Consider the following 16,312-nt stretch of genomic DNA (forward strand, 5'->3'; position numbering starts at 1 on the left):
ATGGACTCCCAGTCGTACCACAGCGAAGACGAGAGGGAACGTCGCGTCTGCTTTCTCAACGTCAGCTCGAAAGGAGGAACCGAACTGACATCGACGGCGAGAGCGGGAGCTTCCTGCGAAGCTTCCGGCGTTTGCAACTGCTGGGAGACCGGTTCGTCGACTGCCGGCTCGTCCCTAGTCGTTTCGTCCATGGCCCCGCTCAATGCACGGGCTGCCAGGTCTCCGGGTCTCGCGGAGTTCTTCGCTGAGGAGCCCGCCGTGCCTCCCAATCCTTTCTTGGGCCGGCGCAGCTTCGTACGTTGCTACGCATATTTTTCGCCACCCATTTTCTTTCATAGCCTTCATAGGCTACGGAAAGGCATTCGACTCGGTAGAGATAACTGCAATCTTAAAAGCTCTAAGTCGACAAGGAGTAGCTAAAACTTATGTCGATACCTTAGCCGACATCTACAGACTCCACAGCTGCCTTACTTTTCAAAAAAAAAAAAGTGATAAAATTACGATAAATAAAGGAGTCACACAAGGAGATACAATATCCAATGTCCACTCCACGCTTACAGAAGTATTTAAACAGCTAAACTGGAAAGAAGCAGGAATCAAGGTTGGCGGAGAATGCCTCAACAACCTACGATTTGCAGGTGACATAGTACTCTTCAGTAACGATAGCAATGAATTGCAAAAAAGAAAAAAAAAGAGATTGGGAGCCGAGAAAGTATTAAAGTGCGCCTAAAATGAATATGATGATGACAAAGAGAATGCTGAATAGCCGAGCGAAATATAAAGCGTTCATGATTGGAAACCGTACATTGGGGTGTATACAAGAATATACCTAGGACAACTGCTAACAGGAGAGCCTAATCACGAAAAGGAAATTCTCCGAAAAATAAGAATGGACTGGAGCTCATTCGGTAGGCACTCCCAAATAATGTCAGGAAATGTGCCACTGTCATTAAAGCGAAAAGTATACAGTCACCGCATAATGCCAGTTCTAACATATGAGGCTGAAACAGGATAACAAAGCAACTATACAGAAAATGTTGAGTACCACGCAGCGTGCAATGGAGCGTAAAATGATATCGGAGGACGGCAAGAATGGGTCAGAGAACAAACAGGAGTTGCAAATACCCACAACTTTCTGTGGCAATGAAGGGAAAGCTACAGAGCCACAATGCACGTATCCTACCGCTAATGAATGTAGTCCCACCATTGCGTCCGTATTTTCTGCGGGAGATATATAAAATACTCCTTCATTTTCTACGCGTAGCTTTTTGAGAACGAACGCAGCGCACACAAGCGAGATATTTGTATTTCTTTTACTTTATACGTTGTCACTTTGCGTTTTTGCATGCTTGAAAAAATCGCGCCTTTTACCCGTACCTTAGACGCTAACCAGCGTTTGCGTCGAAATGCAACGCTAGCCACCACTTTCCACGGCGTTACGAGACGCGCGCCAAACCGGACTACTTTAGCTAGTACATGTGCAGACGCCCCCGTAGCTTTCCCTTCATTGCCACAGAAAGTTGTCCCCGAGTATAGCTGACATCAAGCGAAAGGAATGGACCTGGGCTGGCCACGTAATGCGTAGAACAGAAAAACGGTAAGATACAACAGAGTGGTTACCAAGTGATGGGAAACGCAGTCGAAGAAGGCCGAGAGTTCGATGGAGTGACGAAATTAAGAAGTTCGCAGGGATAAAATGTAATCAGCCCGCACAGGATCGGGTAAACTGGAAATCACTGGGAGAGGCCTTCGTGGAAATCATGGGAGAGGCTAAAACAGGCTGAGAGTGATAATGATGATAATGGTGATGATGATGATAGCCTTTTGATGTAGGTAGTCAACTTTAGAGTATGATGGAATCTCTAGGCTTGACGACGTCGTGCGTATCTATTGGAAGGGCCTGTGTAGTGTGCACGATGCAATCTTGCACCCATTTGTCGATGGGCATATGAGTGCGAGATTCTTCAACTTTGAAATAGCGACAGTGAATGACATATAGTGGATTGACTGCTGCATCCCAGTTACCTATGGGTACGGAAAATACTTAAATTTGTTACCCAGCTCTGTTTCCTGGCATATCAATAGCGCAAACAACATGAGGACACAGAAGGAAACATGAACACACAGACCTTACGTGTGTCTTCATGCTCAGTCCTTATCTTGCTTCTTCTGTACGCAATATATGATATTCCAAAACGTTATCGCACTTAGTTGACACATCGGAACTCTTTTTAGTTCCATTGGTCGCGTTGTTCATGCAAGTCATGGCGGGTTACGAAGAATACCAGCATGCCTCAAGCGAAACCTTCGCGGTCCTCGTGCTGTCCCGCATGAAGTGCAATCTAAACAAGACAGTTCAGGGGAAGATATATGGAACCTTGAAGTGGTCAAAAATCGTTGGACAGGGAATGTCACTGCAATCGGATCTTTCGACAAGTGGACCTGTCTTCGCCAGTGCAGCAACTAAAGCTCAAGTTACCATCACGCAATGTACGCTCTGGGATCAAAGGAAAGCGAGCGAGGGAGAACGTTGGCCTCGAGCACCGCGAGCGGGGTGGGACTGGCTTTATTTTTGTGACGGTGAGGTATACACTGTGTAGACACGCACACACAAATGTTTGTGTACGAACACATAACGCATTCACATATACTATGGGACCGAAAACCATACCCTCCCTTTCCGATATAAAATTCTGGCTAGCCCTTGAGGGATTGTTAGATGGCTACGGAGAAAACGTATTCTGCTGCCATGCGTTTATGGTAAATTTTCAAATCATTCCAATCTTGCTTGCCTGTCTCTTTTAGCCAAGGTTCGCGGCGTACGCGGACGCGGTTCCGCTCGTGGCGTCGGTGAGGGCGGGCACCGAGGGGCGCGCCGACGAAGAAGCGGGCGGGCTGCTCTCCTGGCTGCGAAACTTCCTCATCGGCGTCCTGGTCGCCGCGCTGCTCGTCGTGGCCGCCACGGCGGGCGGCATCATCGACTGGACTGGTGGCGCGGCGGTCGAGGTGCGCGACGCCAGGTCGCCCACCACGTCCTCCGAAGAGATGCAGCTGGTCGATGCGCACTTCAGCGCGGCTGCGCCACAGGTCCCGGTTGGTCCCGCGGCCGCCGACGGTTTCGACGAGAACGGAGCGGGAAGCCAGATTCAGTCAGTATCCCGTGCAATGCATCGGCATAGCATTTTCGGCTTGAAGGTGCACAGCGCTGACATCACAACGGCTGGGATTGTCGGTCGGGAATACGTCGTCAAGCAAGAGCAACACTGTGATAGTATAATCGATTCACTTCAGTTCAGCTTTGTTCAAATCCGGACAAAAACAAAATGGCAGACGAAAAACGCATATCAACGTGTGAGTGCGTTTGCGATCCGTAACGTAGCATACAGGGGTATTGATTTCAAGCATATGCAAGAAAAAAAAAAGCTAAGGAAATGCGATACACAAAGCTATATATAGGAAAGCATAAGGCACAAGTACGGCAGAGAAGTGGGAAGCATACATGAAAACGGTGAAAATAATTACGAGTCTATTGGGAAAATGTCACACTATAGAGGAGACGAAAAAAGGCAGTTCAACTAAAAGTACGGTAAAGCAAATGTTTTGCACATGTACATTTTAGTTCCTGCAAATAAGGAGGGAGGGGATAAACTCAACATCTGTGCCACCATTGGGTAACCTATTGGTCCCTAAAACCGTAGCACGGAGGCGATAAACAACGCATCCCATCGAGCGAGCATGGTGACTTACAATTATTCAGTGGCTTCATAAGGATGTGTTGCTAGTATACTTGTTTGACATTCTCACATGTTCACGGAGTAGGCTATTTGACTATGTTCAAAGGAGATCATTATGTTTCCTTTCCATTCGCGCAGTGGGACTTCCACAGTGGCTGGCACTCGGTCAGCGCCGTCCGCTGCGAGAATTCCAACCGTTACGGCAGCGTTACCGGGCCTGAGGGAAAAAAATGAAGCTGATGTTGAGTCAACCGAGGGCCACCTTCCAATGCGCATGTTGGTAAGCAGCTGTCGGTTGCAGTAATTAGTTGTGGCCACAGTCCAGGGAAAATGGGTGTGTCCTGTGCGGATCCAGGCAGTTCTGATAAGGCGATGTAAACGAAAGAAAGGGTTGTTTTAGGGATTTAACGTCGCAAAGCGACTCAGGCTGTGAGAGACATCGTAGACGAGGGATCCGGGTAATTTCGACCACCTTGGGTTCTTTAACGCGCACTGACATCGCACAGTGTATACGCAGGTCTCTTGCATTTCGCCTCCACTGGAATGCGACCGTCGTGGCTGCAGGATCGAACCTTCGTCTTTCGGGTCAGCAGCCGCGCACCGTGAACCATTGAGTTACTAAAATGAACCACCATGGTGGCGTACAAAAGAGTATAAATATAAATTAAATCGGAATAAAGCATCGCGTTTCTAAATGTTTGCGGATATTAATGAGCGACGGCTGACAAAAGAAATTCCGGCAGGTCCCATGCACGAATTGTGGGAAACTATTTCGTGCAGTCAGCGAATAGCTGCTATGCCGCATTTTTAGGCGAAAGCCTTAAATGCCTACGTTTCAAGGTCTTGTCAGGTCCAAGAAATAGAAAACTGCGTGAGCTGCGGGTCTACTTCGTCCACTTCGTCCTTGCGGTGTTCTTTACAAATACTGCAGCTTATGGGAACCTTTTGCAGTGTATACGAGGGTTTTTCAAAAATTCTACTTAAGAATTAGTGGCATATGTTTTCAAACCGGCGTACATAATACTTCTAGTCTGCCCGTGTTAGCAATATACCGTATATACATATTATCATTATACTGTATATACGCTGACTCCTGTGCGATGTGTGCCGTCGAACGACGCTACAACGAAATGGTCTGAGTGTATTAATGAACGCTCCAGCGCTCCAGTGCCAACGTTACCATCTATACGTCCCCTACAATGAAGCTATACGTACAGCCTCAACGGAAAAAGACTGGCACAAGTGATCGGTGGTCGGAGCGGCAAGATTGCGACACATGGCGTTGTTTTTCCCGAGCACGCCGATATCGTGAGTGCCAAGCACATTCCATTTTTCAAAGCAGGGGTGGCCGGCGGGAAGCACTCCAGCAGCTTTTTCGGGGCAACAGCGATAAAGATTGCTGCTCGCAATCTTTATCGCTGTTGCCGCAGCTCCAGCGAAAAAAAAAATTACACCATCTCTCGCTAAAGGGAACCATGAGGGGATGTGAAGCAGCATTGGGGGCGCACACCAAGTTTCCGTTACGTTCACTCGGCGTTTCCGTAGTGTGTGAGGTCTGTATTTAGTGTTTGTGTTACCATTACCTTGTATTTGTGCGTTGCTTTCCGTTAGCGCCGAGGGAATGAGTGGCGCCGACGTTGACGTTACAACTCATCTGAACGGGAGCGAAGCGAGAATGATGGAAGCCGACCGAGCGCACGCGCTTATATACACATGAAAGGGTGGAGGGAGAGGAGACAATGGGTTACAGGCTGTATATATGGCTGCGGCGCGGCTGCATCACGTGGGAGCTGCGCCGCGGCTGCAGCGCGGGGGAGGAGAGGATAGAGAGAAGGCGACCGAACACTTGCGTAAAGGAGGAGAGTGGGAGAGAGAGTAGGCGCATGCGCAGTGGATCGCGGACGCCACCACCACCGCCGGACACAGCCCCGAGCAAAAGCTGCTTCGCATCTAAAAAATTATGTGCATAGCCACATCTGCCGATAAGCAATGAACAAGCGCATCTTTAGATACGGGCTTTCGGATGGGCTGGCAGCAAGATTGGGCTGCTTTCCGCTGGACCGCCGGCCACCCCTGCTTTGGAAAATGGAATGTACACTGTCGTCCTTTATGAAAGGGGACACGCGAGCGCGCGGCCTGAGCTCTGCTGCGGCTGCCTACAGTGCCATCAACCGACAGCGAAAGAAAGCGCACCCGCTTTTGGCGTCATCTACTGGCAACAAAATAACGAGTCATGGCCGGTGGACAAGCGCTGCGAGATTACGCTCCCACTTCGGTCGCGCAGCGGGCGATGCCGCCAAAAGCGGACGTGCTTTCTTCAGCTCTCGGTTGATGGTGCTGTACGCTAGCTGCCGCAGCGCGCAGGCCGTGCGCTGGCATGTTCCCTTTCATAAAGGACGACAGTGTACTTGGCAATCCCGCTATCGGCGTGCTCGTGAGCAACGGCGCCGCGTGTCACAATTTTGCGGCTCCGGCCGCCGGTCACTTGTGCTAATCTTTTTCCGTTGAGACTGTACAACGAAGCATATTGAAGGTCCCGAGCACTTCGGTATGAAAGCACTTCAGCGTGTTTCGCGGTGACTGTATGTGCTCCGGGGTTGCAGTGGCAGCGCGAGTGCGGCCACTACTTCTACACGTACTGCGACAGCATCCGCCAGGAGTGGTACCACAAGCCCTCGGCGCACGGCTGCGTGGCCACCGCGAGCGACAGCGTGCACGTGTGCAACCGAGGCGCCAACCGGTTCACCAACCTCGAGTCCTGCTTCGCCAGCTGCGTGCACGGTGACCGCAAGCCGGACCGCTGCTTCGAGAGGTCCCTCTTCACCGGGTGTGACAGGTTGGCACCACTTGTCCCGTTGTTCTCCTCTAAACTGATGCATCTTGCGCGTACTATACATTTGTGTAAGCAGTCTTCATGATTACTGCAACTGCAGCAGTTGGTATCATGTGTACACTGTCGTCCTTTATGAAAGGGAGCACGCGAGCGCGTGGCCTGCGCCCTGCGGAGGCTGCCTACAGCACCATCGACCGACAGCTAATGAAAGCACGTCCGCTTTGGCGGTATCACCCGTTGCGATACTGGAGCGGGAGTGTAATCTAGCAGCGCTTGTCTACCTGTCATGGCTCGTTATCTTGTTTGCCAATAGATGACGCCAAAAGCGGACGTGCTTTCTCTGGCTGTCGGTTGATGGTGCTGTAGGCAGTCACCGCAGAGCGCAGGCCACGTGCTCGGGTGTTCCCTTTCATAAAGGACGAGTGTACATCGCATGTTCACATCGTACTCCTGCGCTGTTGTCTCCATCTCGAATTTAGGAGCGCAGGGTTTGTTAATGGCCTTTTAAGGCAAGCCTAACGAAGTACGGTTATAACTGTACAAGGCTCGCTAAACCAAAAGCGGGAGCTGATGGCCAACAAGGAGGTCCAACATTAATTCCCGCACGGTGACATTTGTAACGCAACAAGTTGCGCAAGAAGATACATTAGTCCCGTATACATATACCTCTGTGCGCAGGGAAGACGTGGTGGAGACCTGGTGGTTCTTCGACGGCATCCGCTGCCTCCGCTGGAACTTCCCGCTGGGCAATTGCCCATCGGAGCAGAGCCGCGTGTTCCACTCGGTCGAGCAGTGCAAGCTTGAGTGCATGCCCGGCTGGAAAGTGAAGTACGACAACACCAGCGCGGCCGTGCGGCGTCGTCGCTGCGAGGCCCCCATCGCAGCCACATGCAGCCCGAGGCAGCTGAGGTAGGTATAGGCGGAATCGGCCGCTAGAACCATTCTCACCCAATAAGAGGTTTCCTGAACGTGTGATTGTTCTTTTATTGCGATAGCAATTATAAGGACAGTCTCGACGGGTTTGCCGTCACCGTCATGTCCTTCCGGTATAAAGTCCAAATCGATAAAATCCCCCGGCGCATCGTATGTTCTACCGCGGTTAAAAGCGCGCGAGCGGGGGCGACGAAAGCGGCCGAAGCAGAGATCAAACGAGCCGTCCAATTTCCGTCGCTCGAAGGGTGCATGCGATAACATCACCCCGCTCGAGAGGCCTGCCGTCGAAGCAGACAGGAAACGCCCCACCCATTTTTAACGAGCACGAAAAAAGACGCGAGGGGGAGGGGGGAGTGTCGCGCGAGGGGCAACTTTGAACTTTGAATCTAAGGGCGCGGTCGCGATCGCTGGCGCACGCGCTATCTCGAAAGCCATCACAGCGGGTGGCTCGTATGCCCTTCTACGTGCTGCGCTCTCAACACGAAGTATGCGGAGAGCATCGCTCTCTGCAGCGGCCGTACTCTGTTACACCAGCGTTTTGTAGTTACGCGAGATCGGATACAAAACAGTTAGCTGCCAGCCTTACTTCGTGTAACACGACAATTTGTTGCTATCGCATTCATTGCTTCGCCTTTGCGATGAAACTGACTTTTTTCATTATTGCGATAGCAATTATATGTACGTTCGAGGCGAATTTTCGCCGTCACCGTCGCCGTCATGTTCCGTATCAATTCCAAGTCGATAACATCACCCCGCGCGTCGTATGTTCTATGTGTCAGTCAAAGCGCGCGAAGGCTGCCACCGGTCGCAGCTCAAGCAGAGATGAAACGCGTCGGCCGTCTCCGTCGCGCGTCGGCGCATGGAGGGATGCCGGAGCGGGAAGGGGGGCGGGGGTGGGTACAGGGGGTTGCGTCGCTCCGGCAGCAACTGCGAACTATGATCAAACGGGCGCGCTCGCTTCCTCGACGTAGATCAACAGACAGCTCATACCTTAGTATGTGCTGTGCTCTCACCGTTTACGTTACGTTGAAGCGATAGACAGCACGAAGGTCGCTTCGCTCGCTCGAGCAGCCGTGCTACCCTATGCCGGCTTTTCGTAGAGCTGCGCCAGATCGGATCATAAAGCAGTTAGCTGCTAGCTTTACTTCGTATAACATTCCAATTTGTTGCTATCGCATTCATTGCTTCGCCCTTGCGGCGAAACTGACTTTTTTATACTTCTTTCTTACTATAACCTGAATAGCAGATATAGTCACAATTGTAAGGTGACTAAATCTCTTCGTGCTTTTAGATTGCAATAAGGACAACGAAAGAAGTGTTAGCTTGTTTTCGTGTGTGCGATTTGGTTCCATATTCAAATGTGCATGCTCATCATGTCCGCAGGTACCCTTACTTCGCGGACATGCACGCCGAAGGCAGTGCACGCTGCGTCAGGGCTTCGGCGAGTAATCTGCTGACCCGCCGGTGTCTTGTAGGCTCGAACCGGTTCTCGTCGCTGGCTATCTGTAACCGGTTCTGCACTACTCGGCGACCGGCCACATGAACGGCCACGAGCCTTCGATTTTTTTTTTTTAATTTTGAACGCCCTTTCATTAAATCGTGTTCAGCCGTCATAGCGCATACACATATGAAAACAAACGCGTGGACTGTATTTTTTCAGTGGAATCCTGACGGAAAAAGATTCTAAAACGCAAAATTATCCGCTCTGGGTTACGAAATCATCTTTCTAAAACGCGAAAAGATAATACTATAACTTTATATAGAGGCGGCCTAATAAGTCAGAAAAGACGACGAAAGCTGAGTCGGTAAGCGACGCTGCCTGCCAGTAATCGCCTGCTTATCTGACTGGTCCGCTTCTCCTTGCTTATCTTGTTGTTATTCAATGACGGTCGCAGTGGCCTGCAAGGGAGCGTAAACGTTACGGATATTCGGCGAAAAGTTGGCAGAGTGATTCCTGCCGAAAAGATTCGACTGTGCTGTATTGCTACGTGAAATATTTATTATATGCAACAAATATATTCATGCTTAAAATGTACTTGTGGGCTATTTGGTTGGTCATATTCACGATAAACGGCAGCACACACCGGGTTAAGACAGATTGAACTTGCGCCCCGCCACGGTGGTCTAGTGGTTATGGCGCTCGGCTGCTGACCCGAAGGTCGCGGGATCGAATCCCGGCCGCGGCGGCTGCATTTTCGGCGGAGGCGAAAATGTCTGAGGCCCGTGTACTTAGATTTAGGTGCACGTTAAAGAACCCCAGGTGGTAGAAATTTCCGGAGTCCTCCACTACGGCGTCTCTCATAATCATATCTTGGTTTTGGGACGTTAAACCCCACATATTATTAGATTGAACTTGCTCTGCCAGATGCTACACGCATGCGCAAAAAGATGCTATTTAATCAACTGTGGTGGTCAATAAAGATCAGTTGAATTTCAGCGCTAGTGTCGTCATTTTTTCGTGTTTTGTGTATGTCTTAACCCGGTGTGCGCTGCCGTTTATCGTAAATATATTCAAGAATACTTCCACTGCGGCTAGTTCGTATGGCACACTTAAGGGTGACAATGCGCTGCATAGATGCACAGTGACAAATGACACAAGAACACAATGGACAAGGATCTTTCGCACTAACAAAAAAGCCATATCAAGGAAAACTGGGGAGGGGCGAAGCATGTAGGGAGGGGTGTTTCAGCCTCACTAACGTGAAACCTGGGGAGGGGCGAAGCATGCAGTGTCTGCCGGTGTTTCCCACAGCAAAATCGCTGCTAAGGGGCAACGGGAGTAAGAAGGGCCTGACCGAGGTTATTCGCCACATTTGTTTGAGATATATTTCTTTGATGAGGCACTAGTGGTGCCAAGCCTGAAACCGGGCATGTAGGGAAGGGTGTTTCAGCTCCACTAACGTCATCAGCTATTTGTTGGGCTAACTGTTGCTTCTTCATTTTTAGTGGAAAAGCACCATCACTTTGCAGTTACGTTTCAAGAAGGGGTGTTTCAAATAGATGACTTTACCGTAGAGATCCACGTTTGTGTCTCTGGTTTTAGATAAGAAACTTGAGCGCCCTGGTAAATTTCGTCGGGGATTCTGAAATCGCTGCTAAGCCAAACGTAATGTTTTAGACAGTAACGACGAAACTTTGACGCGTAATACGCATAGTACGGACCGGTGGCGAGTAGTGGGATTATACCCAACTTTTGTGGACCGTGCCGACGACATGAGAAGCCGAGACCCTAAGGTGCTTCGCCCTTAAAATTCGTTAGCGCGCGAGGTACTTGTCCGTTCTGTGTTCCTGTGTCATTCGCCTTTGTGCATCTATGCAGCGCATTGCTACCCTTAAACATATTCATGCAGAAATCTGCGCGAAGGTAGCTTTAACATGATTGGTGGACATAAATAATCTCTTCCGCCGCAGTCCGCTGTGTTCGCAAACTTCAGCTTTGTTCGGCATGTTAGGGCCTAACCGCTTGCAGTACACGGTGTTTAGTGCGCTCACGTCACTGTGACGTGGGAATTTTTCATGCTTTTCACGCGTCACATGACGTATGGGCCGTGTAGGCGCGGCGCGCGATCCTTTGACTGAATAACGTCTAAAGTGTGTTTTGCGGCGCATCACTCACTCGATGCACTGAGGTGGCGATAATTTCGGATTCTATTTTGTTCTATACCTAATCATGCATAGGCAGCATGTGTAAGTCATATTGAGATGAAGCGTTTCCATCGTCTTTTTTTTCGTTTGCGTGACAGGGTGTGGGTGCGCGCAGTGGGTGTGGGCCAGTAATGGTCAACATTGAATAGAAAAGATTGGAATTGTTTTACTTTATAGCAGCCACAGAGCTGCGCATCCTTGCAAAACGCTAGGCAAACAGAAGAAAAAACTTGGAGGACGCTTGAGCTTCGCCTTCAGGAGTAGAACGCGATAGTGTAATCGGGACCCGTGCGCATCACCTTCTCAGTCACCAGCCTGGCTTCGTTTCTCGGTAGACTTGTCAACCGTGTCGCAAGAAAAGTAACGTCTGTTCGCGTGACATAAGCTGTTCCAAACTACCCTAGAATGCTTAATGCAAGGACTGTTGCCAAGCGCCCACTACGCAGGTCAGTAGCCGGGAGGGGGTGGGGTGGGGGGGGGGGGCTAGGGGCCTGCCCCTCCCCACCCCCGAAATTTTGGTGAAGTAGGTGTTTTTACCAAAAATAAATAATGAAAATATGTGTTTTTCTCAAATAGCCAAGGTTTTCAGCAAGTGGGCAACCCCCCCCCCCCCCCGAAAAAAATTCCTGGCTACCGGCCTGCCACTACGCCACAATTATTTCTTTTGCGAATTGGTGAAGTAACCACCATGCGTCCGTAAGGCAACATGTCACCTGCGCAGCTGCACACTTTGTTAATATTATTATTATTATTATTATTATTATTACTATTGATATAATAATAATAATAATAATAATAATAATAATAATAATAATAATAATAATAATAATAATATATTATTATTATTATTATTATTATTATTATTATTAAGTGATGGGGTTTAACGTCCCAAAACCACCATATGATTATGAGAGACGCCGTAGTAGAGGGCTCCGGAAATTTTAACCACCTGGGGTTTTTTAACGCGCTCCTAAATCTAAGCACGCGGGCCTCAAACATTTTCGCCTCAATCGAAAATGCGGCCGCCGCGGCCGGGATTTGCACACTTTGTTGATGCTGTCGCTGCTGATGATGAAAATGAACTGTGCCTGAGTGCTTTGCAATGGGTGATGCTTTAAACCACCAACTCGTTGCGCACTTCACATTTTTTTTATGCCTAGTGCAATTCTAAGCTTTTTCCACGCAATATTGCATGCGTCAAGGAGAGTCCTCCGCACTACATGACGTTCGTATACGGTTTTTTTCATCATCAGGTTAAAGCACTACCATGGCTCTGTTTTTTTTTTTTCTTTATTGCCTGCTTCCAGACATAAACCACATCACAAACACACAGAATAAATAACATCAAATGTTGTCCGTCCTACTGGACAGACATCAATTTTAAAATTCCTTGAGCACTGTCAAGGGTTCCACTCTCGATAACCACTCAGGTACAATCTCCTGCGTTTTCTGCAATTCAACAAATTTCGACATACACTAAAAAAAAAAAAAAAAAAAAAACTACCATGGCTCTGTGGTAGGACACCTGCTTACCATGCAGAAGACGTGGGCTCGATTCCCACTCGAACCGAAGGTTTTTGTCTATTTATTTGCATCTGTTTCGATTTTTTGCTCCCGGGCGAAGCCGATTTTTGGCTCGCAACCAACGACCACGACGCCGACGCCGAAAGTTAGAGGGATCGTACCGCATTAGAAAACAATTGCATCAGCGACATGAACAAAAAAATTCTTGAAACTGAGGAAACATATACGATGCAAAAGCACCGCAAATGACGAATGAGAACCAAGTCCTCGAACAGCTTTTAAATAATGGAGCTTTTATTTACTCTTCTAAATGAAATGCACTAGATTCACTAGAAATAGAGCGGTCACCGCTGTCACTCAAGGATATTGTTGTCTCACTTGTAAAGCGCTGCACAATAATGCATTCAGTTTTTTTTTTCTTTTTTTTTCCCCTCAAGTAGCTTTGAAACGCCACACGGCTTTTGAAAAGAGATGACACAGCTGTTCCCGCACGAAGATGATTGGCTCCCTCTCACGGTATTCCCAGAGGGCACAAAAACGAGTATGGTCTGAGGAAGTGAAGTCCTGGTTCGGTCTGTACTCGTGAGATGAAGCGGTCGATTTCGGGTTGCGTCCACGTGCCCTTGTACGTCACGTAGTGCCACACTAAGGAGAGAGAAACGGGAGGTCCGAGTGTGAACGAGAGGCCACCTCCCCAACAAAGATTCACAGTACGTGCGATAGCAGTACGACAAAAAACAAGCGATGAAGGAAGCTCAACGTTAAACGTCTGCCAAATAAATTGTGAAATGGATTTGTACGTAAGAATTCTATGTACAACGACCAATTTTCCGGACGCCCGATGTTTTGAATAACAGCATTTAATCTTTGTTGGCATAGGCGGTGCATTTCCAAAGTGCAAACTAGTATTTGGCTGTTAGAGCGTAGTTGTGCCGCATTCCCGGCAGGTACGTATGAACGAATTTTTACTGTACAAGCACCGAGACCCCCCGACAATTGTAACGGCATGACTTCTAAGCCGTAGAAGTGGCTCTGGCGATTTAACCTTTTGAGGGAAGTAAAAAGGCACGAATTCGTTTTTTTTTTTCGAACTAGCAAATTTTCGGATGATCTGGCGTTCCCCAAGGAGTTCGAAAAATCGGACGTCGACTGTATTAATTACTTGCGATTAACTACATTCTTGACAGCTTTGTAAATCAATAGATTACTTTTTATTACTCGGTGATGCTCACAGTACGAGTAATGCAACTGCCTTTTTTTTTCAGTAATAAATTGCAATTAGCCAGTCACCTTATTGACGAGAAGCTATAACAGGTAGCGCATATTAAGCATTTAATTTTGGCGGGAACTGTAATAAAACGTCCCGCGGTGGCGCCACCTCCTGCGAGGTTGCCGATTTTCGGCTAGGAAAAGCCAAGGCGCTCTTTATTTTGCTTTCCCTCTTAACACTCCGCGATACTTTTGCCGAATGTGTCAAGTGGCCGGCACTGATGCTAACATCTTTTAGGAGCTGGCTCACCAGGTTTTTAAGCTGGGTTGAAGTGGTGCTGAACCACCTTTCGTGCTTGGTGAAAAAACATATGCAGCGGAAAGCATACGCTGCTGTGAACGCCTCAGCCAAATCTTGCAGTCGTGCGCGGCACGGAGAATTTACAAGCGGGGCGCGAAGTTGCCACTTTCTTAAGCGCACTCTCTTCATACAGAGGTCCGTCCTTACTCTCTTCGGAGCTGCCGGCGGCTGCTGCGTGGCGTCATACCGCAGATTGCTGCTATTGGCCGATATCTGATATAAACAAAGAGCGGCGCTTGGATCAGATGCACTTTTTGCCACGGGGTGCTGCCACATGCCGGCGCCGCGCTATATAGTGTGCTATAGTTACACAATAGCAGCACTACCGCGCACCGGAAGCGCACGTGAGAGAGCGATCTCATTTCATGACGCGCGCTTGCGTAGCTTCTTTCCCCATTTGTCATTCCCCCTGTGTAGCTTTCATAGCGCTGATCGGGATGAAAGAAGAGAGAAAGTGCTTCAAGCATGCGACAAATCCTGGAACTTCGCTCGTTATCGGCGATTCGCAAAATTTTTGCGGCTGATCGATTCGCGGGGCAGTAAACTCCGATATTGAGGCCGTTCGATTAGTTGGAGAAGTGAGTCGGGAACCCTCTAATGTTGCGCCACGTAGGCACTACAATAACAATAATAATATGTGGGGTTTAACTCCCCAAAACCACAATATGATTATGAGAGACGCCGTAGTGGAGGGCTCCGGAAATTTCGACCACCTGGGGTTCCTTAACGTGCACCTAAATCTAAGTACACGGGCCTCAAAAATTTTCGCCTCCATCGAAAATGCAGCCGCCGCGGCCGGGATTCGGTCCCGCGACCTTCGGGTCAGCGGTCGAGCGCCATAACCACTAGACCACCGTGGCGGGGCATGTAGGCACTACAGAGACGAAGGAACGGAAGACGGCACGTCCTGTGTTCTGTTTCTTCGTCTGCGCAGTGTCTACATAGCGCCACTTTAACGATGGACGATAGAAAATTTGCGAAACAAAAATGTATAAGATTAAAATTTTAACGCGCGATTCGGGTTGTCTCGCGCAGAAAATGAAATACGTATCAGAAACGCTCTTGTGGCTATAACCGAGTGTGGTATATTCGGTTACAAGTCAAGAGAAGTACTGCTTTTCGCCGACAAAGGGCCTTCTCCAGCCAATAGAGTAGCCGTGTTACTACTACTGCTACTACTACTTCTACTACTACTACTACTACTACCACCACCACCACCACCACCGCTACCACTACTACTACTACTACTACTACTACTACTACTACTACTACTACTACTACTACTACTACTACTACTACTACTACTGTTACTTAGAAAAAGGAAGAATTGCATATTGCAAGCCGGTGAACACCTAATTGCTGGAGCGCAACTTGAAAGCTTCATACGTATATTAGAAGTAGGGCTTTCTTTCTTTCTTTCTTTCTTTCTTTCTTTCTTTCTTTCTTTCTTTCTTTCTTTCTTTCTTTCTTTCTTTCTTTCTTTCTTTCTTTCTTTCTTTCTTTCTTTCTTTCTTTCTTTCTTGTTTTTCATGACATGAACTCGGCGTTGTGCATGCTCGCAGTGGATGTAAGAGCAAGTGAATTTCGGCGATTCCTACCAGAACCATCGTCGTAGCACTCTCGCTGAACCAGATACTTGCAGTTGTCGGTGTCCAATATCATAGACTGGGATTTGACTGCAAAAGAATGACACGGATGATCGCGAGGTAAATACGTGAGCTGAAAAACTTCCGTTATAGTATCAAGTCGAGCAGTTTAAGCCTGAAATCATGTGCTCTAAAGAGAACAACACGGCTTCAATATCGCCGAATGCTTCCTACCGCCGTGGCCGAGGTCCCTCTCCAGGTAGTTCTCTCCACTTACGGCTACATACTGGTATCTGCAAAAAGAAAGAAAAGAAAAGGTAGAGAGACGTTTCGTTCAGAATGCGGAAAAGTTTTGAACGCTAAAAGCATATGATCCCTGAAGGTAGACTGCTTGAAATACATAGTGAATATGTTTTATTGACCGTCACTCCTTCTGGCTTTATCGACTCATTGCTCACTCTGCCTCGCTCACGAAATCACCTATGTC

General features: G+C 48.5%; 2 protein-coding genes across 2 annotated transcripts in view; one reads left to right on the forward strand and one right to left on the reverse strand.

Moving 5' to 3' along the window:
* LOC119385064 (uncharacterized) lies at positions 1 to 9,516 on the forward strand. Its single transcript, XM_037652621.2, has 6 exons — positions 1 to 294; positions 2,806 to 3,149; positions 3,873 to 4,014; positions 6,338 to 6,570; positions 7,246 to 7,476; positions 8,884 to 9,516. Exons 1-6 carry the CDS (start codon positions 1 to 3, stop codon positions 9,041 to 9,043), a joined length of 1,404 nt encoding a protein of 467 aa, XP_037508549.2. The 3' UTR covers positions 9,044 to 9,516.
* A 3,568-nt stretch (positions 9,517 to 13,084) lies between these two features.
* LOC119385065 (uncharacterized) overlaps positions 13,085 to 16,312 on the reverse strand; it is a 5,821-nt gene continuing 2,593 nt past the window's right edge. Inside the window, exons 3-5 of the mRNA XM_037652622.2 lie at positions 16,060 to 16,118; positions 15,838 to 15,915; positions 13,085 to 13,314 (exon numbers count right to left, since the gene is read on the reverse strand). Of these exons, the coding sequence (XP_037508550.1) occupies positions 13,181 to 13,314; positions 15,838 to 15,915; positions 16,060 to 16,118 (271 nt within the window). The 3' untranslated portion in view covers positions 13,085 to 13,180. The remainder of the gene's footprint in view (positions 13,315 to 15,837; positions 15,916 to 16,059; positions 16,119 to 16,312) is intronic.

The sequence above is a fragment of the Rhipicephalus sanguineus genome, chromosome 3 (genome assembly GCF_013339695.2).
Source record: "Rhipicephalus sanguineus isolate Rsan-2018 chromosome 3, BIME_Rsan_1.4, whole genome shotgun sequence".
Taxonomy (NCBI): Eukaryota; Metazoa; Arthropoda; class Arachnida; order Ixodida; family Ixodidae; genus Rhipicephalus; species Rhipicephalus sanguineus.